Below are 26112 nucleotides of genomic sequence, written 5' to 3'. Positions count from 1 at the left end.
AATTTACAATTTTCTCTGAATTTGATATCAAGATAAATTATTTTATTTTTAAAGTCCCCAAGTGAAGCATTGTGACCTAGGAGAAACGGTCTTAATAGGCTTCCTTTAGGAGCCACTGTATATGTGGTGGACAGCTTTCACCAAGCTTCCTAAATAGAGCCCTTTCATATCTTCCTACTAGAAGCCTCTGGAACAAGATAACAGTGTATAGTTTTTTTTCCAAAACAGTGTTGTCCAAGTTTGTGGTATTCTTCTGCTCTGCCTTTGTTCAAAGCCACAATAGCATATTGAGAAGGGTGGATAGAGTACTGTATTGTCCTTCATATGTACCGTTTTTTACAACTGAACATTTGATGATATTGGTCTATAGACAATTTGAGGTTCTAATTTTTGGCCAGAACTGCAATTGTAGCTTTTCGTTGACAAATTCAGATTCGTCTGCTTTAATGGGCAGGTAGGTTAAAATAACTTGGTAAAAATTAAGGAGATTTCTGCAAGGTTGCAGACATTTCTGCCAACAAGGACAAGTCTTTTCTTAAGAAACCAGCCAGGTTGCCCTGCTGCACAACCTAAATTGCTTAAGTTCCATGTTATAAAATCGGTCCACCATAATTTTAGTTTGGCACATTCTCAGAAAGATTTAAACTAATTGTTTACTCTAGCCATTAAAACAACAACTCAGTATGGATCTAATCAGACATCTGCTCTCAAGGTCTGCGGTAGTCTGATGAGCCTTCAAAACTTTAATTGGGAAAAACCCCTAAGATAATGAAATTATGTGACCAAATATATATTTAAAACATCTTCTATGTTGGCTGTAAGTGGTTTAAAGAGTCAAAGGACATAATTATTGCTTTGAAGGCATGTTTTCTAACACTAATTAGCAAGACCAACTGCCTGACGAGGCTGTTCTGATAAGCAGCAGTGAAGTCACATCAGAAGGGACAAGAGCCTGTGAAAGCACCGTCTGTGGAGCAGATGCTTCTAGTCATTGCCCTTACTTCTCCAGTTAATAAACCATGCAACTCGGGATCATTTATTTAACTTCTCCAAATTTTACTTTTATCTCTAGCAATTGTTATATTTCCTCTGAGGATTAAACTATTATGGTTTCTTTTTTCTTTTTGGTATTAGTAATTGAACCCATGGACACTTTTTCATTGAGCTACATCCCCAACCCTTTCTAAAATTTTTTGAGACAGGGTCTTGCTAAGTTGCCCAGGCTGGTCTTAAACTTGTGGTCCTCTTTTCTGCCTCCCAAGTTGCTAGCATTATAGGCCTGCACCACCATACCCAGGTTACCATTAGCGTTCCTACTTCACAGCATTGTTTATGAGGGTCAAATTTATTATACCTAAATAGAACAGGCACAGAATAAGTGCCCAGTGTCTAAAGTTATTATTATCATTTGTCTAGTTTCAGAAGCAGAGGTCAATGTATGTTAAGATTCAGATTTTAAAGGAGGGCAGCCCAAACCCTTGATAATATTACTAGATTCTTCTCTTTCAATTGTCCTTTCCAACTTTCTTTGACTTTCTGGGGTTATTAAGATGTTACTTTTATTTTTCATTTTTTTAAGAGAGAGAGAGAGAAATTTTTTAATATTTATTTTTTAGTTTTTCAGCGGACACAACACTTGTTTGTATGTGGTGCTGAGGATCGAACCCAGGCCACACGCATGCCAGGCAAGCACGCTACCATTTGAGCCACATCCCCAGCCCCAAGATGCTACTTTTATATATATATATATATATATATATATATATATATATATATATATATATATAATCAGTAAGCCAGGCACCGTGGCACATGCCTGTAATAATCCCAGGGGCTCAGGAGGCTGAGGCAGGAGGATCGCCACTTCAAAGTCAGCTTCAACAATAGTGAAGCACTAAGCAACTCAGTGAGACCCTGTCTCTAAATAAAATACAAAATAGGGCTGGGGATGTGGCTCAGTGGTTGAGTGCCCTTGAGTTCAATCCCTGGTGCTAAAAACAAAAAACCATCAGTAGCCAGAGGGGTGATTGACAATGCTATTCAGTCCATTTTTGTTATATTCCCACAAAGGCAAAAAGCTGAAGAAATATCAATAAAAATGGAGCAAGGTCACCCTATTCCTGACAGTTTTTCTATAACGAGAAGAATAAAAACAGCATTGGCTTAAAAAAATTAAAAGAAATAAACAAGCTTACAACTTATGGGAAAATTGCCCAAAACTTGAGAAAGAATTTCCAGAAATGTAACTGGCCCCTAATTCTGTCAAATAAGTTTTTCAGGATATGTGAGCTGGCATGGGTCAAGAACCCATCAGGCAGGTTGTACCTTAAATACTCTAGCCATAGGCAGTTTTCACTCAGATTATTCAGCCTGAGCTTTTTAATACATCTTTTATGTGAACAGGGTAATTTGGGCTCAGCTGGAAAGGGGCAGGAGTCATGGGGGGGGGTGGGCTTTCTTGAGTTACAAAGCAGAGAAGACTCATCCTCTTAATGTCAGTGAGGCTTGACCAGCTCAGGGTGTCACTAATCATTTTGAAGTCACTAGTGATTCTGGCCCATAATTTGCCTGTATTTCTATTTCTGTAGCTTCTTTTGAGAGAATAAAACTTCAAAATTCAACTCAGATTTAATAATGTTCAAGACAGTCTTTTCCATGTTTTGGCTTGGTTCGGTCGTTGCCTGATGAAGTTGTTCTGAGTTTCCAGGGCGAGCCCTGACCATCCCCTAGAATTGCTTTGTCTCCTGATACACAAATAGGTGTAAAGACTCTAGAGACAGAGCTTCAGCGCATCCTCAGTTGTCAGAGCTTGTTGAAGATGAAAAGCCCTCGCTGCACCTCACTTTTCTTCAGCTTGAAACCTCCCCTTTCTAACTCCAGAGAAGCTCTAGGGAGCTGTGCCAAGCAGGAGTGAAAACAGGGAGAAGTGATCTCAACACTCATTAACGTTGGACCCTGGGTTTCAGTGCTGGGGACGATCCCATGTCTGTGTGACACTTAGGAAAGAGCCATGGTGCTCTGCTTATTCACAGATGTCCCCACGTGCCATCTATAGTCGCTGATCTATAGTCAACTCACTAGGAGCTTTTCATTCAGAGTTCTGCTGTATTTAAGGTGCTCTTTGCACTTGGTTTGGCTAAAATTCCTTGGAGAATCTTATTTAAGAATTTTTTTTATGTATGTTGATCTTGTATCCTACTCCTTAGCTGAATTTGCTTATCAGCTCTAGAAATCTTCTGGTGGAGCTTTTTGGGTCTTCTAGATATAAGGTAATACATCAACAAGGAGAGATAATTTGACTTCCTATTATATCTCTTTAATTTCCTTTTCTTTTCTGATTAGCTAGATTTTTAAGAACTGTGTTGAATATGAGTGGTAAGAGTGAACATTCTTGGTTTTTTTTCCTGATTTTAGAGGAAATGTTTTCAGTTTTTCTCCATTCAGTATGATGTTGGCCTTGAGCTTGTTGTATGTAGCATTGTGCTTTCCTAATGAATCTGCTGAGAAAGAAATCAGAAAAACTGTCCCATTCACAATATCTGCAAAACAAACAAACAAACAAAAAACAACTTGAGTATAAATCTAACTATGGATGTAAAAGACCTCTATAATGAAAACTATAAAACACAGGGGAAAGAAATTGAAGTAGATCTTAGAAGATGGAAAGCCTTTCATGTTCTTAGATAGTCAGAATTAATATTGTCAAAATGGCCATACTACCAAAAACATTATACAGATTCAGTACAATCCCCATCAAAATACCAGTGACATTTCTAACAGAACTAGGAAAAAATCCTAAAATTCATTTGGAAGAATAAAAGACCCAGAATAGCAAAAGCAATCCTGAACAAGAAGAGTGATGCTGGATACCTGATCTCAAATTGTACTACAGAGCTGCAGTAACAAAAACTGCATGGTATTGGCATCAGAACAGACATGAAGACCTATGGAATAGAACAGAAGACATAGAGACAGGTCCACATAGTCATCTGATACACAACAAATATGCCAAAAACAGAGAAAAGATAGCCTTTTTAACAAATGGTGCTAGGAAAACTGGATATCCCTATGTAGAAGATTGAAACCAGATCTCTATCTTTAATCCTGCACAAAAGTCAAATTAAAGTGAGTCAAAGATGTAGGAATTAGACTAGAAACTTTGCAACTTCTAGAAGAAAATATAGACCCAACACTCCTAATTTATTGGCACAAGTACCGTCTTTCTTAACCAGACCCCCTAAAGCTCAAGAAATAAAACCAAAAATCAATAAGGAGTGGTATCAAGTTTAAAAACTTCTACACAGCAAAGGAAACAGAGTGTGAAGAGAGAACTTGCATTAATGGGAGAAAATCTTTGCGAGCAACTCCTCTGACAGGAGGATTAATATTCAGAATATATAAAGAACTCAAAACAATAAATATCAAATAAATAAATAGCCAACAAATATATGAAAAAGTGTTTAACATCCTTAGCAATCAGGGAATTGCAAATCAAAACTACGTAGAGATTTCATCTCACTCCATTAGAATGGCAATCATTAAGAATACAGACAGTAATAATAATGCTGGCGAGGATGTCAGGGAAGGACATACTCATACGTTGTTGGTAGTACTGCAAATTAGAACACCCACTTTGGAAAACAATATGGGGTTTCTGCAAAAGACTAGGAACGGAACCACCATATGAGCCAGCTATCCCACTCTTTGGTATTTATTCAAAAGAATTAAGATGAGCATACTGTAGTAACATAGGCATATCAATGTTTATTGAAGTGCAAGCCACACCAACCAAGTTATAGAACCATCCCAGATGCCCATCACCATATATACACAGTGGAATTTTATTCAACCATGAAGAAGAATGAAATTATGTCATTTTCTGATAGGTGGATAGAACTAGAGAACATCATGCTAAGCAAAATAAGCCGACTCAGAAAGTCAGAGGTTGGATGTTTTTTCTCATATGTGGAAGCTCGAGCAAAATAAGGAAAATGGTGGGGGCAGGGAATTCCTAGAAGGGAGATAGTGGAGTAAAGGAAGAGGATAGAGGCAGGAGGGAGGTGGGGGGGGAGGGAAGAACAGTGGAATGAAATGGATCAAATTGTGCATGTACACATATGATTATGCCACCGTGAAGTTCACCTTTATGTGTATCTGAAAAGCATGGTTAAAAAGGAACTATCAATAAAAGAGAAGGAAGACTAGTAAAGTAGAGGAAGGGGAACAGCAGGAGAGAGGAGGGGAGGGAAAAGGAAGCTCTAGGAACTGAAGTGGAGCAATTATATTCTATGCATGTATAATTATGTCAAACCCCAATAGTACATATAACTATAATACACTCATAAAAACACTAAGAGTTTTTAATTTAATGTTGTTATTTTTTATACGATTCTAGGTATTGAACCTAGGGTCTCACACATGCTAAACAAATGCTCTAACTTAGCTGTGTCCCAGCCCATCCTTGGAGAATTTTATAAAACCTGTGAATGCTCTCAAAAGAATGCACATATGCTTGCATGTACTCAAAACAATTCCACATAATTTCAAGGAATTTACATGAATCTCTTTCAGGCTGGTTCATAGAACCTCCTCTTAATATTATGAAATTAGCCACAGAAATCTTTCCTCCTTCCTAGGAGGGTCCCTATAGAGCTGTCCTACCACTCTTAACATGGGTAACTCAAGATGAGGATAATGACGACAATGACAACTATTGTGCTTTGAGCTGTTAATATTTGTCAGACACTGTGCATTTCTTATATCTAGCAGTGAACCCCCACCATGCCTTGTAGACCTTTCCCATCTTGGGGGAACCAGCTCCCCCTCCAGTTGCTCAGGCAGGGCTGCCCTTGCTTTCACTGCTGCTGTCACTTCCTCCTAGCCACTGCCCTCTCTCACCTTGCTTATTGCAGTGACCTCTTCCACCCTTATGGTTTTCAACCCAGAAGCCGCAGCCATTGATACAATTAAAACGAGTTATGTTTAAAATTTTTTTTAAAAAAGAGTCATGTCATATCAGCCTCCTCTCCAGGTTTCCATTTCAGAGTAGGTAATGAAATCCTGGCAGTGGCCAGGGCCTCTGTGTTGCATTGCCTGTGTTCACATAGACCACACTAAGTCGTGCAGTGATGGCACATAGAACAGACCGAATAATGGCCTGTCAGGCCCTTTCCAGCCCTCCCTTTGGCCCTAATTCAGTTATCTCAGTGACCTTGACTGCTGCTGTCCTTCCTTGTTCTGTCATAGCCATCTGGCTTCCCCTCTGATCCCTGAATATACCAACTCTACTCTTGCCTCAGGTCTCTGCACTAGTTGTTAACTTCTGCCTGGAACCTTCTTCCCCAAAATATCTGTTTAGCTCCTGTGTTTACCTAATGTATTTGCTCAGAAGTCACCTTGGTGCGACCTGTAGTGACCACTCTCATTTAGAATCCATCCTCATCTTCACCCTGGTGTTCTCTACCCACTTCTATTTGGGTTATTTTTCCATAGTAATCATGACCTTCCAGTGCTGTCGGGGTTTTATGATTCTGTCTTCTCCTAATAGCTTCACTAGTGAGATTTTTGCCTGTTTTGTTCACTGATGTGCGCATGGTGCCTCGAAGAGTGACTTATTTAATAAAGACTCAAGATGGCTGTTGAATGGGATGAACAAAACCTTAGGAAGATGCACTGTTCTTTAAGTATGGATTTAGATTCAGAGGGATTAAGTAACTTGCTCAGTCCTCCATTGGTGAAGGGTATAGCGGGGACTGCCCTCTAGGTTTTCCGCTGTCAAGACCTGTGTTCTTAACCACTGCATTACCTTCCTTTCTAAAGATGAAGATATTTCTCTCCAAGAATAGGCAAAATAAGTAAAAATTGTAGTCCTGAAGTGGCAGTCCTACCGGATGAAGAGTCAGAAGTTTGGAGTAAGGGGTGACGGAGTAGTTGCAGATTATGGAGAAGGGGGACCTCCAAGGAGGGAATTGATAAATGTGTGGAAGGACAGTCTCAGTAGACACACAAAGCAACAGCTGGAAGATTCAGCAGCTCCTCACCTCCAGGGAGATGGTGGTTGGAATTAGATTCCTCCCAGTGTACATGGACTCGGCAAATACCAAAAGATTTTTATCAGAATTACAGCAGGGCCATGCCTTGGCACTAAAAGCACAGACCCAGGATAAAAATAAATGATGGTAGTACAGTTCAGCCAGTTGAATAAAATAGGAAACCATGAATTCATTTAGATACAAATAAATAAATTGAATGTTTGATGAGGCTTGGAACGGTTACATAATTTCAAACTGCTTCTCCCAAATTACTTTTTAATCACAAAGTGAAATATGTACTCTTGATGGTGGAAGAATCAAGGAGACACCACCTTTGTCAAATGGCCCAAGTCAATCATTGATAATAGGATGAAGTGAAGTCACATACTGCCTGAGAGAGTGCTGCACCAAGGTCACGGTGACACTTTCCTAATTCTCCTCCCAGAGTTGCACACCTGAATACGATGGTGGCCATAAGAAGACACACTCAGATTGTGAGAAGTCTTCAAAAGTGTTAAGATCATGGAAGTCAAGGAAAAATGGAGAAATTTCACCATTTAAAGAAATATGTCAACTAATGTTAACATTTAGTTCTGAATTGGATCATTTTCTATAAGGAAATAAGTGAACAACTTGAGAGACTTGAATTTAGGACTGAGGATTAGATGATAATGCTGAATTAAAAAATATATTTTTTAGTTGTAGATGGATACAATAACTTTATTTTATTATTATATTTTTATGTGACGTGAAAGATTGAACCCAGTGCCTCATACATGCTAGGCAGGCACTCTACCACTGAGCCTCAACCCCAGCCCCAGATGATAATGCTATTTTCATGTTCATTTCTTACTTTATAATGATTGTATTGTGGTTGGAAATACAACTGTAGGTATATATGAATGATGGGTTGTCTAGCTGGTGACTTAAATGGTTTATGAAAAAAGTTCTATGTACTAACAGTTTTTCTGTAAACTTATAATTGTTTCAAAATAAAAACTAAAACGTGCAATTATATTTTGATCTAACATCAGATAACTAGAAAGTCAACTTTTAAAGTATTCTTTACAGTATAGTTTTTAAAAAACATAGAATACTTAGGAATAAGTTTACTCTGTATATTAGAATGCATTACTGAGAGAAATTAAAGAAAACCAGCTTATTGGAGAAAGACACTATATTCGTGGTTGACAAAACTCAATATTGTTAAAGTGTTAGTGCTATGGTGTGGTTCTTAAATATCTCCAAAGCCTGTGGGTTAAAGAATTAGTTCTCAGCTTATGGATAATAAATAATATGATATCCATATTAGTTATTAAAGCTGAAGGTGGTAAAAATAAGAAGTGAGACCTAGGGAAGGTTTTCGGTCATCAGGGCGTGTGCTTAAAGTGGGATATTGGGACCCCTTACCACATTCTACCACCATCCCCTCTTCTTCTCTTTCACTTTCTGTCACCATTAAGTGAACAGCTTGCTCCATTGCATGTCCCCTGCCATGATATGCTGCCTCACTGTAGGCCCAAGGGCAACAGGGTCAAATGACCATGGGCCAAAATAAAACTTTCCTCCTTATAAGTCAGTTATTTCAGAGATTTGTTCCAGTAACAGAAAGCTGCCTAAAGCAGTCAGTTCTCCCCCTAAGGAACTATAAAAGTACAATTGTCCAAATCAAAATCCAAGTACTCTTAGAAATTGAAGAGCTGACTCTACAGTAAAACAATAAAGATGATGGAATGGGGAAGACTTAAACAATCTGATTTCAAAACCTACTACACGTTGCACAAATCAAGACAGTAGTACAGTATGGTATGACATGGATCAATAGAGTATAACAGAAACTCTAGGTACAGACTCACATTTATGTGGTCAGTTGGTTTTTGGCATATAGGCCAAAGCAATTTCAGAGGTGAAACAAATTTCTTCATTATATTGTTCTGGAACAACTAAATATGTAAACAACTGGGTAGTATGGAAAAAAATGAATCCCAGCCCTTACTGTACTCTGAACACAAAAAATAATTTGAAATGGAAAGACCTTATATATACAGGCTAACAGTATAAAGCTTTTAGAATAAATCAGGGGAAATCTTTGACTTTGGGATAAGCAGAAATTCCTCAAAACACTAACGGGTCAGGGATTAATTTTAATCAAAATTAAACAATTTCTGCTCATCAAGAGAAATGTTTAAGAAAATTAAAATGTAATTCACAAAGTCAGAGATAATATTTGCCATTTACATACCCAACAAAGGATTTGTATTTAAAATATATAAGAATGTCTTCAAATTAATAATGAAAAAAGGAAAACCAGAGGTTGTACTCCTAGGTTGGCAGCATGGAGAGCTCTGTAGACACCTCTACAGGAAACAACCTCAACTAATGAAAGCTGTTGGAACAGCCAACCATTAAGTGTTTCTAGAAGTTTAAGGGTAGGAATACAGCCAAAAAAGAAACATTTATTAAAGAAAAAATCTAATAAACTCTAAATTTGAGTAAGAGCATCCAGTAGATGGCACTTGAGGCATGATGTGCCGTGGCCTGAAGTGGGACTCCTTCCCACAGGTCCCTGTCCAGGATCCAGGAGCTCCCAGAAGAGACAGGCCACCAGCATTTCTTACCCACCATGAGTCACACTGCCTACCTTTCTGATAAGTGAGGCTGGGAGGTTGGGGGAGCCTCTCCCTCCCCGATCCCCAACCCCAGGGCAGGCTCTCTGTCTGTGGCTTGGCGAGCCGAGGTCGTGGAGCGCTCCCCATCCCTGCCCACTCCACTCGCAGGATGGGGGCTCCATGGTGGTGGGACAGGCTGGTAGAGATGGCCAAAAGCAACTGTCCTCACCCAGTAGTCTCCTAATAAAACAGGACTGTCACTCCAAAAGAAGTGGCCTCAGTCCTCACCCTTAACTCCAGAGCGGTGGCTTGTAGATTTTTTTTTTTTTTTAATCCATAAGGGGAACAGCAGTTCAGAAGAACAGAGATCTGAAGCTCTCGCCAAAAGAACTAACTATATGTAAAATAGAGTTTCTGGAAAATCCAAACCTAAAAGTACTTTGGGGGGGGGGGAGATTCTGGCAGGAGAGCAACTGAGAGGAGGCGGGTAGCTCTATTAAAGCACAAGGTAGGTTGTTAGACGTGGACACCTAGGGAGAGCCCTCCGAGGGTCAGAACAAACCTTGAGCACTGGCCTCCAACTTTTCTTGTAAAGGGCCCTGAATTTATAGGATCAGAGTGTGGAGTAATTTATGCCTCCAAATGTTATTGGAAACAGCAGAGCAGTCAGCCAGCGGTCCGTGGGGCCTAGTAGCTGGCTGTGGTGTGGCAGAGGCAGATGGCCTCACCAGTCAGAAAAGAGAGGGAAAGCCCAGGACTCTGCTTTCTGAGGAGCAGTATTGGAGGCACACCGCAGATAAAATAGACTTCACCAAAATAGCCGAAGTCATTAAATATGGAAAAAATAATAAAAACAGGCTGGGGTAGAAAGTTTAAATCAGATCATAACTGAATCCCCCCCAAAGAGAGGAGAATCAAAATGGTAACTAGGAAGACCCATATAGCAAACTATAAATATGTACTTGCTCTCTTTTTTCAACTTCTTTGACAGACAAAATTACGTAAAGTAATAATGATAGCGGTATGGCGGGGCTTTCAACATATGCACCCTTGGTATCCATGGGTTGTTGATTCTATTACCTTCACAGACCAGAACAAAAAAATGTCCACATCCCTGTATAAAACGGTGTGATTTGGCTACTGGATTAAGGTCCCAGCTGCTCACCATTTAAAGGTCAATATGTGGGAGAGGAGTTGAAGGAATCAGGTTTATTCAAAGACCAGCATCTTGGAAGATGGAGGCGCTGTCAACCTCAAAGCTTCACCTTGGGGAACTCAGAGGCAAAGGGGCTTTTATGGGGAGGGGGAGAAGATACATTGAGACAGTGGGCAGGAAGGCTGTGTGCTGAGTGGGGTCTTCATCATTTATAGCTTGTGTCTCCTTTTTTCTTTTTTTCTGACTGGAACACAGAAACCTACCTTGACCTCAACCTCCTGGGATAGTTCCTGTAATTTACAAATAAGTACATTTTTGCTTACTATTTTCAATATGCTGTTGGTTGAATTAGTGGATGTGGAAGCCACAGACACAGAAGGCCAACTGTTTACAGTTGAGATGTGTCTAACATTATAGAGATTTTCTGCAAGTTAAACTTCACAGCAGTTGATATGGTTTGTGTTAGTTGATGCACCAAACTCAAGGCTGCAGAGAGGCATCGCCAAGGTCACCAGATGTTCTTGGTTCTTGGTTGTAGATTATTTAGCAGTTAACATCCTAGAGTTTAGAATGCAGGGCAAAAGAGAGGGACATAACAAAAGGAATGGGGAGGGCAACAATCTTACAGAAAAGCAAAGGAAGGAGGAAAAAGTAATTTGCCAAGGATAACATGCAGAAGAGCAGCCTCTTACACTATTTGCATATAAACTATGCACACCCTCCTATATACTTTTAATGGTCTCTAGATTGTACATGACAAATGCTAGGAAAATAATTGTTACACTGTATTGTTTAGGGAATGGTGACAATAATAAAATCATTCATATTCAATGTAGACTTTTTTTCCTGAATATTTTCAGTTTGCAATTGGTTAAACCTATGGATATGGAATCCGCAGATAAGAAGACCAACTGTAGCTGTACTGTGTCTAACATTAATAAATCAAAAAGGAGGAAGAGAGTAGAGCTACAAAGGAATAATTTCTCATATATTATTGGAATTAAGTTAGTATAAATGTTATACTGTTTCTGAGTTAATATTATATAGTAAGCTATAGAGCAACCGCTAAAAAATAACTCAAGAAAATGAAGTGAAAATTCACTATATGAGGGTAGGGGCTATAGCTCAGTGGCAGAGATCTTGCCTAGCATGGGTGAGGCACTAGGTTGGAGCTTAGCATCACATAAAAATAAACAAAATAAAGACATGCTGTTCATCTACAACTACAAAAATGAATTAAAAAAAGAAAATTCGCTACTTGAATTAAAATGTTACAGTAGAAAATAGTCACCAAAGTTTAAAAAAAGGAAGAATAGAGGTACAAAAAGATATATAAAAAACAAAAAAAATGGTAGACATAAATTCAGCTATTGGATTAATAGTAACATAAAATGTGAATGGCTAACTATTCTAATCAAAAGTCAAATTGTCAGACTGGGGAGAATAAGGTTAAACTATGTACTATTTACAGGAGACAAACTATAGATTCAAATACCCAAATTATTTAGAGGGAAAAGGATGGCAAAACGTAAATCTTTAAACAGCAACTACAAGAAACATCAGACTTAACAGATATTTTTAAAAATGCCATTATACATTAAAAGGAGACATTTCATAATGATAAAAGGATAAATCAGGAAGATTGTAAATGTATGCTAACCTAACAACTTAAACCCCAAAATATGAAAGGAATGGAGAAAGAAATGGATAATTTAACAATAATATCCCATTTTCAATAATGTTTAAGTACAATTAGGAGAAAGGTCAACAAGGAAAGAGAAGAGTTGATCAATACTAAAACCACCTAGACATAACAGACATCTATAGAACTTGGTAAACAACAACAGCAGAATACATATTGTTCTCAAGTGCACATGGGATGTTCTCTAAGATGGGACATATACCAGACCATTTTAAAAAGTCAATAAATGCAAGAAGACCAAAATCATAAAGAGTACATTCTCTGACCAAACATAATAGGATTAGAAATAAATAACAAAAGGAAATTTGGGATATCCACAATTATGTGCAACTTAAACAGCATACATACCCCTAAATAAGCAACATACCAAAGAAGAAGTAAATCATAAAATATTTTGATGAGAGAAAATAAAGACAGCAAATACCCAAACTTTTGGGATGCTGTTAAAGAAGTGCTTATTGGGAAATTTATATCTATAGTTGCCTCAATTTTTAAAAAGAAAGATCCCAAATCAATAAACCAATATTTTACTTTAAAACACCTACAAAAAGAAGAGCAAACTAAGCCCATATCAAACAGAAGGAGGGAAATGATAAAAATTAGGAGAAAATAAGTCAAAGACTGTGAAAACAATAGAGAAAATCAGTGAAACCAAAAGGTGATTTCTTCAGGGAGATCAGCAAATTCACAAACCTTTAGCCAGACTGACCAAGAAAATAAGGTTCAAGTTGGTAAAATCTTGAAAGAAGGGACATTCCTGCTGACCTTATAGAATTAAAAAGGATTGTAAGAGAATACCATGAACAACTCTAACAACATTCAGTTAAGTTGTTTTTATCATGGCATTTCTTTTTCTTTTTTTAATTGTTGATAAACCTTTATTGTATTTATTTGTATGTGGTGCTGAGAACCAAACCCAGTGCTTCACACATGCCAGGCAAGCATGTTACAGCTGAGCCCCAGCCCCAGCCCCAGCCCAGTGGCATTTCATGTTAGATAAATTATGTGATATAAGGAAATTCCTAAAGGGTATGAACTACTTGAACTCAAGAAGAAATATAAATTCTGAGTAGGCCTATGACAAGATGTTGAACTGCTATTATTATCATTACTATTACTACTACTCTACTACTAATCCACTACTACTACTACTTCTTATAATAAAAACTACATACAAAGAAAAGCCAGGGGGGGCTGAAGTCGTGGCTTAGCGGTACTGCGCTCACCTGTACTTGCACTGCGGGGTTCTGGGTTCGATTCTCAGTACCACATAAAAATAAAATAAAGGTATTGTGTCCAATTACAAATATATATATATAAAAGCCAGGGCCCAAACAGCTTCACTGGTGAATGTTACCCAACATTTAAAGAACAATACCAGTTCTTCACAAACTCTTCCAAAAAAATAGAAAAGGAGAGAACACTTCCCAGATTGTCCTATGAAGACAGTATTACCTCAATACCCAAACCAGACAAAATAAAAGAAAATTTCACACCAAAATCTCTTAAGAATATAAATGGAAAAATTCTCAACAGAATTATGTCAAACTGAGTCTTACAACTTGTATAATAAAGATGATATATCATGGCCAAGTGAAATTTATCTCAGGAATGCAAGGTTGGTTTAATAAACAAAAATCAATCAGTTTAATATACCTATCAGTAGAATAAAGAACAAAACCATATAATTCTCTCAGTAGGCATAGAAAAAACACTTGACAAAATTCAACATTCCTTCATGATAAAAAACACTCAACAAAGTAAGAATAGAAGTGAACTTTCTCAATCTGGTAAAGGCATCCATGAAAAATCCACAGCTTAATACTTAATGATGAGAAACCAAATGCTTCCCTCCTAAAATCAGGAACAGAGATAGAATATTCACTTTTACCACTTCATTTAACATTGTAGGCTAGAAGAAGTCACAAAAGGGAAGGAAGAAAACTTACATTGCAGAATACATAAGATCAACATACAAAAATTGAATTTCTGTATACTTACATTGAACAATCTGAAAAGGAAATTAAGAAACACTTCCATTTACTTTAAAATCAAAAAGAACAAAATGTTTGTGAATAAATATAACAGAATTATAAAGCATAACACATTGTTGGAAGGTTGAAAGAAGATCTGAATAAATGGAAAGACATCCCATCTTTATGCATTGAAAGACACTATTGTTAGGATGGCAATACATCCTATATCAATTCATAGATTTAATGCAACCTTCTTCAGAAATTCAGTTAATATGTTTGTAGATGTTTTGAAAAAACAGTTTTGAAAAAGGAGAATAAAGTTGGAAAACTTATTTCTATTTCAAAGTTCACTGAAAAGCTGTAGTAATGGAGAAAGTGGTGCTGGTGTAAGAACAGATGTATAGATCAATACAGAACAGTGGGGTAGAAAGAAGAGTCCAGAAATCCTCACTTTGACAGTTAATTGATTTTTCATCAAGAGTGACAATGGGGAAAGAGCAGTGTTTTCAATTAATGATGCTGGAACAACTGGAAAGCTTCTTGCAAATGGAAAATTAGACCCAGACCTCCCAACATAAACAAGTTAACTCCAAATGATCAAAGACTAAAGAGCTAAAACTATAAAATTCTTAGAAGAAAACATTGCAGCAATTTTTTGTGACATTGGTTTTGACAATGATTTCTTAGACATAAAACCAAAATCACAAACAAGTAAAGAAGACATAGATGAATTGAAGTTTCTGGGGTGTAGTGGGTGATAAAAATGTTCTACCATTGACTATAGTGACAGTAGCACGACTCAATAAATTAAACACCATGGAGTTTTACACTTAAAGTGGGTGAATTTCACGGTATGTGAACTATATCTCAAAGAGAAAAGAAAAACAAAATAGGCACAGAAGCATGCATGCAAACATGCATACACAAATATACACACACACACATATACATACACCCCAACAAACAAACAAACAAAACAGGCACTTCACAACAGAAGATATGGAAATGTTCAATAAGGCATATAAAAATGCTAAGTAATCTTTTTATTCAGGAAAGTGGCAAATTAAAACCATAATGAGATATACCAAAGAATTATGAAGACAGTACCAAGTGCTTACCTTAAAGAGGTTCCCACTAGCTTCTCACATTTCTGCCATTAATTATAGCACTTACTCCTGATGACCCTCCAGGTACCATAGCTTCGGCTGTTATACCTCTTTGGCAGCCTTGGCATCCACTTCACCACTGTTATAGCCTGGACTCCTGAGTAGAGTTTGCTAACAGCTTGTAAAAGTAAATAGCACATACCTAGAAAACAGCATTACTTACCATAGGATTTTATTTTGGGCTCCAAGGTTAATCCTCCAAAGGTAAGAAGTCCGGTACTTGATGTTGTTATCTATCGGTCTGTTTCCATTTATGGTTACTTTTTCTCAGTTTCCCCAGTAAATGGAATAGAAAGCACTTTCTGTGTCCCAGCAAGATAATTACGTGGTGAAAGTCTTTAATAAGTATGATGATAACTTATGAGGAAGTGATCAACTCTGCTGGAGTGCCCCTAAAAGATAAAATGATTGAACATTCGGGCTGCGTAGGAGTTTGGTAGTGGGTAGATGGGTGCCATGACTGAGGAGGAAAACCATTTATGCATCGACACCAGTATCAGGTTTAAGTAAATAAGTACTTAAAAGGAAGCAAAATTCATTGTTAGTTTACAGGAATGTTATGTTCTTTTACACCTTTTTATTAATTAGCTTTGTGTTCAGATATAATTAAAACTCCTTGGCAAAATACAGACACCTTAGATGGAAAATGCTGACATGGGCTTTGAAAAAGTATTGCAAAACAATTAGCAGTTAGCATTCTGTAATTTTATTGCATCTGCTTTCTGGAATGGATAAGATTTTCAGAAATATGAGTTTATGAAGAATTTGCTTTGTCTTTTATCAAATTGTTGTAAACTTGATAGTGAATATACTGGGATACAAGCTTTTCAGATTTTTCAGGAGAAATGCTTAAGCTAATTAGTGACTTTTCTAAATGTCACACACAAATGTATGTTAATGTAGCAATAGTTAGTCTCTGATGAAACTATAGTTTAAAATTTTTTGCAGAAGGTTTATTATCCTGTATGATTTTGAATTATTTCTAACATTAACCCATAGTTATTACCTAAAATAATAAACATTTATTTATCAGTTTTTCAACAAATGTCTTATTACAACCAATTACCAACATAGTTTTTTTTAATTAGTCCCCTTATTAATTTCTTAATGTAACCATTTGTCTTTTATTATTCCCCTTGGGATGAGTAGGGCAAACTGAAAGGGAAATGGAATCTTCTGGTTCTGGGTGCTTTGATTCAGCCACATTGTGTTACTTTGACTATGGGGCTCAAAGGAGCAATAGGAAGGCTACCTTCTGCCTAATACACATTTTGAAAGTGTGCATTGGCAGTTCTGGAAAGTAAGAATCTGTGCACAGCTGGCTGGCAACCATCACAGCTGACAAGCCAGGATTTTGTGTTTTGTTTTTTGCTTTGGTTGCCGAAGGGCTGGTGTTTGGCACTTCACAGTAAGTTATATATCCATTGTACAGTGATGGAATAGGTTTCTGATATGCTGTATTTGGGAAACGTATTGAAATATGTATGATTTTATGTAATAGTTTTAATGGCAATGCTTTTTTCAAGTTGATTTGAGTTATCATCATTTTATGAAATTGTATTACTATATGAATTTAGTAATATATTCTAAATAAAACAGTATACTATACACTTAAGAGTTTTACAAAAACCAGTCTATTAAAATCAATGCCTTATGGTTAATCCGGAGTAATTAAAAGGAAATACTTCCTTTCATTTATGAATACAAGTGAAAGAAAGAAAAAATATATTTCATTTTTAGATTATATAAATGGTGGAGAACTTTTTACTCATCTTTCTCAAAGAGAGCGTTTCACAGAGCATGAGGTGCAGATCTATGTTGGAGAGATTGTACTTGCCCTCGAACATCTGCATAAGGTAAGATGCTTCATCTCCGGAGCTTCCCCTTGAACAACCTATTGATTGAGGTCCTGATGCAGCTAGTGTTTACACATGTCACTGTCATGGAGGTTGTTGAGAGCGTACTTCCAGAATGTTACCACTTTTCTCATAGTTCCCTTTTTTAAAAAAAACCTCCTTTGCTATCGTAGTTGCTGGGAGTCAGATCAGGAAGGAAGAACCTGAACGATTTCTTTACTTTCCCCATGAATAAAACCTTAATGTTTTGTTTATTACAAGTATCATTAGAAAAATGCTTTTAATTCTTAAAATGACCTATAAAATGAAGCCACAAGTCGTAATCTGTACTCCCTCAGTTGTGACTTCCTCCATCACGTCTCTGCTGTCCCTGTCAGGGTGTATTTCCTGCGGGGGTTGGAGAATAGCTCTTGCCCCCCTCACGCTGCTTTCTTTTCCATTTGTTTTGTCCCTGACACCCACTCTCCTGCCCCGCCCTGCTGTCCTCCTCCATTGCCTACATGTAGCATGAACTGTTACTAAATCCTTTAAATGGAATTTGTGTCCATGACCATGTTTGAACTTACCCAAATCAACTTGAACTTTTTATATGTTACTACAGATGCCATTCATCTTGATCTATGAAGTTTTGACTTAATTTTTTTTTGATAATGAGGAAGCATTATTGTAGAAGCAAATAGTCATTATGTAGCCGGGGCTTGTGTGTTTTTCCTCAGGTCTAGGAAGTAATTTTTCCTGAGGCTGTGGAGACCCCAGGACACAGTGTGACTCGAGCCACAGAATTATGGCAGTACAGGTACATCATGAAGCCGCTTTTCTTTGTCTTTTCATATTCAAGCCCTGCCCTAGCATAGGATGAGCAGAGACTGAAGTACTGATCATAGAGCGTGGAAGGAAGAGAGAATGGAAGGGAAAAGGCGAGGAAGAGGAGGAAGTTTAAAGGGATTGGCAGATCCAAGCAGCAAGACAGAGGCTGTGGATCGAGGAGAGGCTGAGAGAAGCAATTCTGGAAGGCCTAGGATCAAGGAAGGGAGCACCCAGGCCAGAAGAGAACAGAGACTGGACAGGTGGAAGAAGGCAGTCCAGGCAGGAATCATGAGAAGAGTGGGGAACACATGGGGGAACTGGCAGGGGGAGGCCTGCAGAGCAGGGAAGTGGGGTCCACTGAGGTTGCAGACAGACATTGATGCTTCCTTTGGTAGGATTTTCAGTGTGGTGACAAGCTTCATGCTTATTATTTTTGTGTGATTTAAAGTAGTTAACATATTTTTGCATAAGAAACAAATCAAATCCAGGAATAGGCTTCAAAGATCTTTGGGATTTATTTTTTAAATGTCATATTTAATAATGTAAAAATGATGGCAGATTTATTATAAAAACCAGCATAAACATAGCACCAAGCCCCAATGAATAAGATAGGAAATTCAGTTTTTAATTTATGCGGAACTTTAATTCTATTCATTCTGTTTATTAAAGGAAAATCCACAAACATTCATTTTACTATTTAACAGTAGCAAGAAACATGGAAATAGAAATATAATGAATATTGAATCTAAATAGAGTTGACATGGGATGAAGTAATATAGCAAATCAGAACTCAGCTCATTTTATCTTTATCTTAATATTTTAAGAAAACTCATATAACACAAAGCCAACAGTATTAATTTTTTAATATTTATTTTTTAGTTGTAGGTGGACATGATATCTTTATTTCATTTTTGAGGTTTGAACCCAGTGCCTCACATGTGCTAAGCAAGCGTTCTACCACTGAGCCACAACCCCAGCCCCTAATTAATTTTAATATAGATACTAACACTGGATTTCATAGAAAGAGACAAAAATTGGAGTTTACTTGAAAGTGATGAAATAAAAAAGATAGTAAATTATTTGTTCCTAAAACTCTCTTCCAAAGAAGTTGTTAAAAAAAAAAAAACATACTACTGTTGTTAGATGTGAATAATGCTTAAGTTAAATATCTGCTCAGTATAGATACCAGATGTTTTCCTTCCTATCTTTCACGTAAAACACTGAAGATAATGGAGGGAAATTGCCTAGTGTTCTTCTTTGTGTAATTTTGATTTCACTTTTGAGAGCTATTAAGGAAGAATCTGCTTTTTCAGATACTTAGTGTTGAGGAAAGCAGGATTTCTAAGTTTAAAAATATTTCATCCAGGCTGACTAACTAAAAACATGAAATACAACATTCATCTAGATCAAACACCTCTTACGTAACTTAGGTAGATATTTCTATGTAATACTTGAATTGTTTTACTATAAAACTTACATGTAAAACAGAATAGAGAATGCGCCACATAACAACATTTCAATAACAGACAATACATGCAAAGTGGTTCCATAAGATCCTATTGGAGCTGAAAGTTCCTATTACTTGGTGATGTCATCACTGTCATAATGCACCTCGTTACTCAAGTGACTACAGTGGTGCTGGTGGAAACAAATGGCAGCATGCCAGTTGCATAAAAGTATGACATACAATTAAGTATAGGACAATAATACTTGCTAATGATAATAAATGACTGTTGAGAATGTACTCCTGCTTGTTTAAAAAAGGTTTTTCTGTAAGACAGTATGCTGTGTTATACTGGCATCAGCTTCATAACATCTTGTGTTTACCATATAATCATTTTCTCTTAAGCTCATTTTGATTTCGTGTTGTTTTGTGCATCGTGGCACAGGAGCAGCAGGCTGTTCCTATAGTCTAGGTGTAGAGTAGGCTCTACTATATAGCCTCATGTAAGTACCCTACAATGTCTGCCCAATCCCAGGACCTCCTAATGAAACTCCCTGTCATTAAGCAATGCATGACTCTGTAAATGTTATTTAATTGATTTGTTTTCCACATTTAGAACTAAAGATAAACTAAAATTAACCTATGATCTTTAACCTTCATGTTTGTCTGTTGTTCAACAAGTCTTTATTAATTATCTATTTAACACATGGCATTGTTCTGGATACCGGAGAAATGCACAAAAAAAGTGAAAAGTTGAGTTAGAGTATAAGTTTATCAAGATAAACAGGAAATGCCAGAAAATATTATTCCCCTATTGGTAAGTACAATATAAACATAGGTGGTATAGGATGAAAAAGAAGGAAATGACCAGTGACCAGTGAGGGACCTGCTAGTGGGAAAGCTTTCTGAAGCCATTAGGAAATAATGGACAAGGATTGGCTAAGAAGGCCCCTGAAGATCATCTGCAGGGACAGGAAGAAGCAAGAGTCAGCAGGGAGATACTAAGAAGCTGGTCCAACAGGTGGAGGTCTTCTCTACAAAGATACTGGAGATGGGGTTGCAGAGTTCTGGGGAACTGAGCAGATGGCCCTGACAAGGAGACATTTACATTTGCCCTGATGGTCATTAGGAGCCACAGGATCTGAGGAGGGAAATGCTTTTTTTTTTAAAATGTAGATAAGAAAGACTGTCCTGATTAATTTTTTGGAAATTATTTTAAAATGCATGTTTGTTTGTTTTTACAGTTGGGGATTATATACCGTGACATTAAGCTTGAGAATATTCTACTTGATTCTAATGGCCATGTGGTGCTGACAGATTTTGGTCTGAGTAAGGAGTTTGTGGCTGATGAAGTGAGTATTATATTTTAATTTGAAGTTAGTAATAGCAGAATGTAAACAAGGATGAAAATTAGCTATAGAATAAACATTTAATAGGACAGTACCCTATGGATTATGGGCTCTATGCAACTTTGTTTAAAGGAATGAGTGACTATAAAGATTTTTAGTTTAAAATTACTGTCAAACCATCCTGTTAGATTTGCTGTAAACCTTTGATGGATGCATCAGAATTCTTCAGTTTAAAGAAAAACAATGTATACCTTTTCCCATAAAATCTGTAAACTAACTAAAATATTAGCCATTTGGCCTTTTGAAGAATTATGGCTTAGATGGTAGCCAACAAATAATCACAAAACAAAGCACATTCAACTTACATTATGATTACGAAGCGGGACATGCTGTGATGTCCCTTTGAATTCAATTGATAAGAATGACAAGGTTGTACTAGAATTCATTCTTTGATAATCTTGATGGGTTTTTGCTCAAAATGAACCAACATGCAGTAGCTAATATATACCTATTCATTGATATTAAATATTAATTGATGCAGTCATAATAAAAATTTTATTTTTACACTACTGATCACTCAGGATAACTAAGTGAATTTGAATGCTGATTGTGTTTCTATTCGGGAAATTATTTGTACAGAATGCAAAATCACAATAAAATTTTTGTAATGTAGGACTTCATTTTATACAATACACCATTCTTGTCTCCCATATTAGGTTCAGGTTGAGCATCCCTAATCTGAAAATCCAAAATCCAAAACTTTCTGAGCACCCACTGATGCCAGAAGGGGAGAAATTCATGACCTGGTGTGATATGATAGGTCACAGTCAAAACACAGACACACAGTGCAGTTTATTCAGTGCCCCCAAGGAACATGAGACCATCTCAGCCTCCTTCAGGTGTGATGTCTTTTCACACATATCCACCATCCACAGAGGATAACATGGCACATATGTGAGCCCCATGTGCTGAGGGCAGGTGCCCCGCAATGCCCGCGTGGCATCCATACCTACATGCATTATCCAACTGTTTTTTTTTTTAATTTTTATTTTTTGTATTCTGTGCTCTGTGATATAAAGATATTGGTGAAAATGTCAAAAAGGTCTGTGGACACTTGTATGGGTAACAATGATAAGAAAAAGAGGAAGCCATTTGTTTATCTCTAGCAGAGAAAGTCAAGCTGTTAGAGAAACTGCAGAGCAATGCAAGAGCAAAATGTTTTACCAAAGAACACAGTGTTGCAATGGCCGCTGCATACCACCTAAAGGGTTGGAGGGACAAACGGGTGAAGTTCTGTGTGAAAGTGACAAAAAGAAGTTGGTAAAAAATAGATAATCACTGCACAAAGGCAAATATGAAGGTCTCGGTTGTGTATTGAGTGGGTCCATTAGCGTCACAGTGATCATGTGCCCTTTAATGGAATGTTGGTCATGAAACAAAGATCCATCCCCATGGACTGAGAACTGAGGTTATCATGAACTTCAACAGGCTAGTTGCAGAAATTTGAGATACGGCATTAAATTTTTAAAGATTTGTGGTGATGAAGCATCTTCTTATCACAAAGCAGCAGAGAAATTCACAGACAAGCTTGCCAAGGTCATCGCAGAGGAAAATCTGATGCTAGAACAAGTCTGAAATCCTGAGGAAACATCACTGTTTGGGTGTCACTGCCCAGAGAGTCACTGGCACAGCTGATGAGACAGCCCCAAAGGAATTAAGGACCGAGAAGATAATAACTGTGCCAGGACCTTCTACTGAAGCAGGTACACATAGCGTCAACGTGGTGTGGTGGACCAAGGTTTTAAAGAGGGAATGTCTTGCTAGTCACAGAAAGGCCTGGGCATGAGGGACCTCTTTGTGTTGGTTTCCTGTTTTGTGCCAGCTGTTCGTGCTCATTGCAGGGAAGCTGGACCGGGTGAAGACTGCAAGATCTGTGTGCTCACCTTCTGCTGAACTGCTCACAAATAATGTTTATGCCAAGTACTTTCCTTAAATGTGGCTTGATTAATTTAGCCATGTGACCAGAGCTTCCTTAAGTGACTAAAGAATAAATATAAAACATTTTCGTAAACAGCATGCTGGCAGCAGGGAACAGCTGTGTGAGTGTGGAAGTTTTCAGCAGGAGCTGAGCATGAAGGCACTGTGTGTGCTGTTGCCAACACTTGGAACACGGTGACGGCAGACATAGGTGGGCATGCCTGGCACAGCTCCTGGCCTGTGACTGGGTTCAGTGATGATGATGAACAAGGTGGCGACTTTGAGGATTCCATCTGTTAAGTGAGAAAAACAAGCTATCTGAATTCCTTACACTTGAAAGAAATATCAAATAAGTTTTTAACATCAGTAACGAAGCTCTAGTTGTTCATTGACAGATGTAAAATAGTTTAAATAGGTCTGAATCAAGATGATCATGGTCCCACAGCTCAGGAGGCTGAGGCAGGAGGAACACGAGTTCAAAGCCAGCCTCAGCAATGATGAGGCACTGAGCAACTCAGTGAGACCCTGTCTCCAAATAAAATACAAAACAGGGCTGGGGATGTGGCTCAGTGGTTGAGTGCCCCTGAGTTCAATCACAAGTACCCCAAAAAAAGATGATTATGGTAATAGTGACAATGGAGACAACGTTAACATTGCAGCAAAAATGCCTTTGGACAGCATGGTGAGAGAGCACAGAGGTCTTACTGGGGGACGAGCAGCACGGATTCCCAGCAGAACACGAAAACCAGCGAGACCTCTAAGACAGATCGTTGCCAGTGAGGCAGAAGACCCTGCAGGAACATTTTAAAATGCTTCCTCTTCCCCCGACAACTTGCTTCCTGCTTCTGATGTTTCTTCTCGCCAAGAAATAAAATCCACAGTAATCCTTTAACCAAAACCCAGCATCACAGGTGGACACTGAAGCCCCCACTGCTTAGTGGACGACACAGGTTCTGGCGACAGTGCCATTGCTGCCTAGTAACCCTGAAATCGTGGTTTTCCACAGTATTAAGGCCATGTCATATTTTTTACTATTTAGTACTTATGTGTGAACAAGTATAAGAACATGATTGTTTGTTGGTCACATGAAAATTCCTAGGAGCAGTGATGGTGCCAGACAGTCACCGATGGTCTACATGCATGGATGGCCGCAAGAGAGACACCTTGGCTTTCTGAGCTTTGGTGCACATGAACTTTGTTTCATGCACAAAACTATTAAAACATTGTATGTAATATACATTTAGCTATACATGTAGCCTGAAGGTAATTATATATCAAACATATATAATATACATGAAACAAATGAATTTCTCAAGGTATCATAAATACATATGTATGTGCATAAATATGTGGAAAAACGAAATCTGAAACCTGAAATACTTCTGGTCCTGAGCACTTTAGATGAAGGATAATTAATCTGTATATATATTTCTGATTGCTTTTTTAAATATTGCTATAGCAGCTCTGAGTGAGATAAGTGGTAAAATCATAAAAACTAAAAATCCCAATTTTTGTATCATATCTGTATTTATTCAGTTTACTTAATCAATTTATTGATCACTTCTACTGTATTAGACAATGTAGTGATACATAAAATGCAGATGATCTCTGCCTTCATGAAGCTGTGGTAATAACAATAAATTATCTTTGATAGAAAAATCATAGTTATAAATTAGGTAAATTTTGAGAAATTTACTTTCAAGTTTTATTTTTATAACATTTTTACTCTTATAAAAATTTTAGTTGTAGCCTTATAAAATGTACCAGATTATGTTTGCTATAAACCCTACTAAAGCAAAGTCAAAAGGGTAAGATAGGAATACACTCAAAAGGGAGAGAAGATATTAGCAACCACATTTTGGTACATCCACAGAACATCTGGATTAAGCCAGTAAGGTGAGAGGCCTAAGAGCAGGTTCCTTGGCACTTCTGACTCCCCAGAAATGCTTAGGAATTAGGGGCTCCAAACACCCCTCAAACTAGAAGTGCAGGTAAAGCAGGGCCCAGGAGGATGTGTCAGGAGTCTGCATGAAACAGAAGTAACCCCTGATTCCATCTCCACCCCATTTACTTCCTCACCTCAGAGAAGACTGAAGAGGTTAGACCGACAGATTCTGGGTTCAGGGACAACATGTCCAGCTGAGGTAAAGACACCTTAAGGAAAATAATGGAGAAAGTGAAAAGGGACACACCCAGAGCAGAGCCCAGGCCTCTTTCCACCTCTTGTCTCTGAGCACAGTGGCTTCCCAGATGGGGGTACAGAAGATTCCTGTCTGAGAACCCCAGAACAAAAAAATCACAGATTCTCTCAGATGGAAATTTCAAGTGTACCAGTCCCACCAGAACTCTGCAGGGAGGGCTGTGTGACTTGGCAAGTGGGGACTGTACCATAGCAGCATGTCTGTGATGATGTCACAATGTTTTCCTAGTTTACATTTGTATTTCAGAATAACTGGCTTTTTCTGTAGAGGTGTATGTTTCAGAACATTATTCCCAGAAGGAATCTGCAGCTCCAGCGCCTGTCAAAAGGGTCCTTGGCATGTAGCGTGTGATACTCCCTCTGCGCAGAGACACTGGGTGGTCACTTTTTTCTCTTCCTGGAACCTTCATTCACTTGCTCATTGACTCCATCGATATTTATTGAGGGTTTTCTATGTGCTATATGTTAGGCCAAGTACTGAGAATACAATAATGAAAGGCATCGATATTTATAGACCTGTGTGGCTAATCACTCAGAAATGTTCTGAACCCAAACAAGACTGAAAAAAGTAAAGCTGATCAGAGTTGTTAGGTCTTACTACAGTAATGCAGTTAGTCAGAAATGATAGTGACGATTGTGTTTTCTGCTGGTCATGTCAACAGCCACCTGTCAAAAGAATGAAGGAAGTTCCAATCAGATACCGTAATTTGAGACCTTAATTGTTTGGGGCTAACATGAACCATTGGGGTTCAAGCTGACACAGAGAAGTTATCGATAGGTTCATTTCTTCACTGAATACACTTAGCTCTGTTTTATGTAACTATTAAGTTTTCCAGCTG

General features: G+C 37.8%; 1 protein-coding gene across 7 annotated transcripts in view; it reads left to right on the top strand.

Moving 5' to 3' along the window:
• Positions 1–26112, top strand: part of Rps6ka5 (ribosomal protein S6 kinase A5) — a 183904-nt gene that overhangs the window by 105454 nt on the left and 52338 nt on the right. For 5 of the 7 annotated variants that reach the window (XM_078050716.1, XM_040274239.2, XM_005321348.5 and 2 more), the window contains 2 exons: positions 17381–17496; positions 20992–21099. The exons of 1 other annotated variant lie outside the window; for it this stretch is intronic. In XM_078050716.1, coding sequence (XP_077906842.1) covers positions 17381–17496; positions 20992–21099 — 224 coding nt within the window. Of the gene's footprint in view, positions 1–17380; positions 17497–18212; positions 18293–20991; positions 21100–26112 lie in introns of those variants that run through there. One more of the 7 variants, XM_021723845.3, reaches the window with a different exon arrangement.

This window comes from Ictidomys tridecemlineatus, chromosome 5 (assembly GCF_052094955.1).
Source record: "Ictidomys tridecemlineatus isolate mIctTri1 chromosome 5, mIctTri1.hap1, whole genome shotgun sequence".
NCBI classification, from domain to species: domain Eukaryota; kingdom Metazoa; phylum Chordata; class Mammalia; order Rodentia; family Sciuridae; genus Ictidomys; species Ictidomys tridecemlineatus.
The sequence above is the reverse complement of the archived record's forward strand: the minus strand, read 5'-3'. Positions and strand labels throughout refer to the sequence as shown.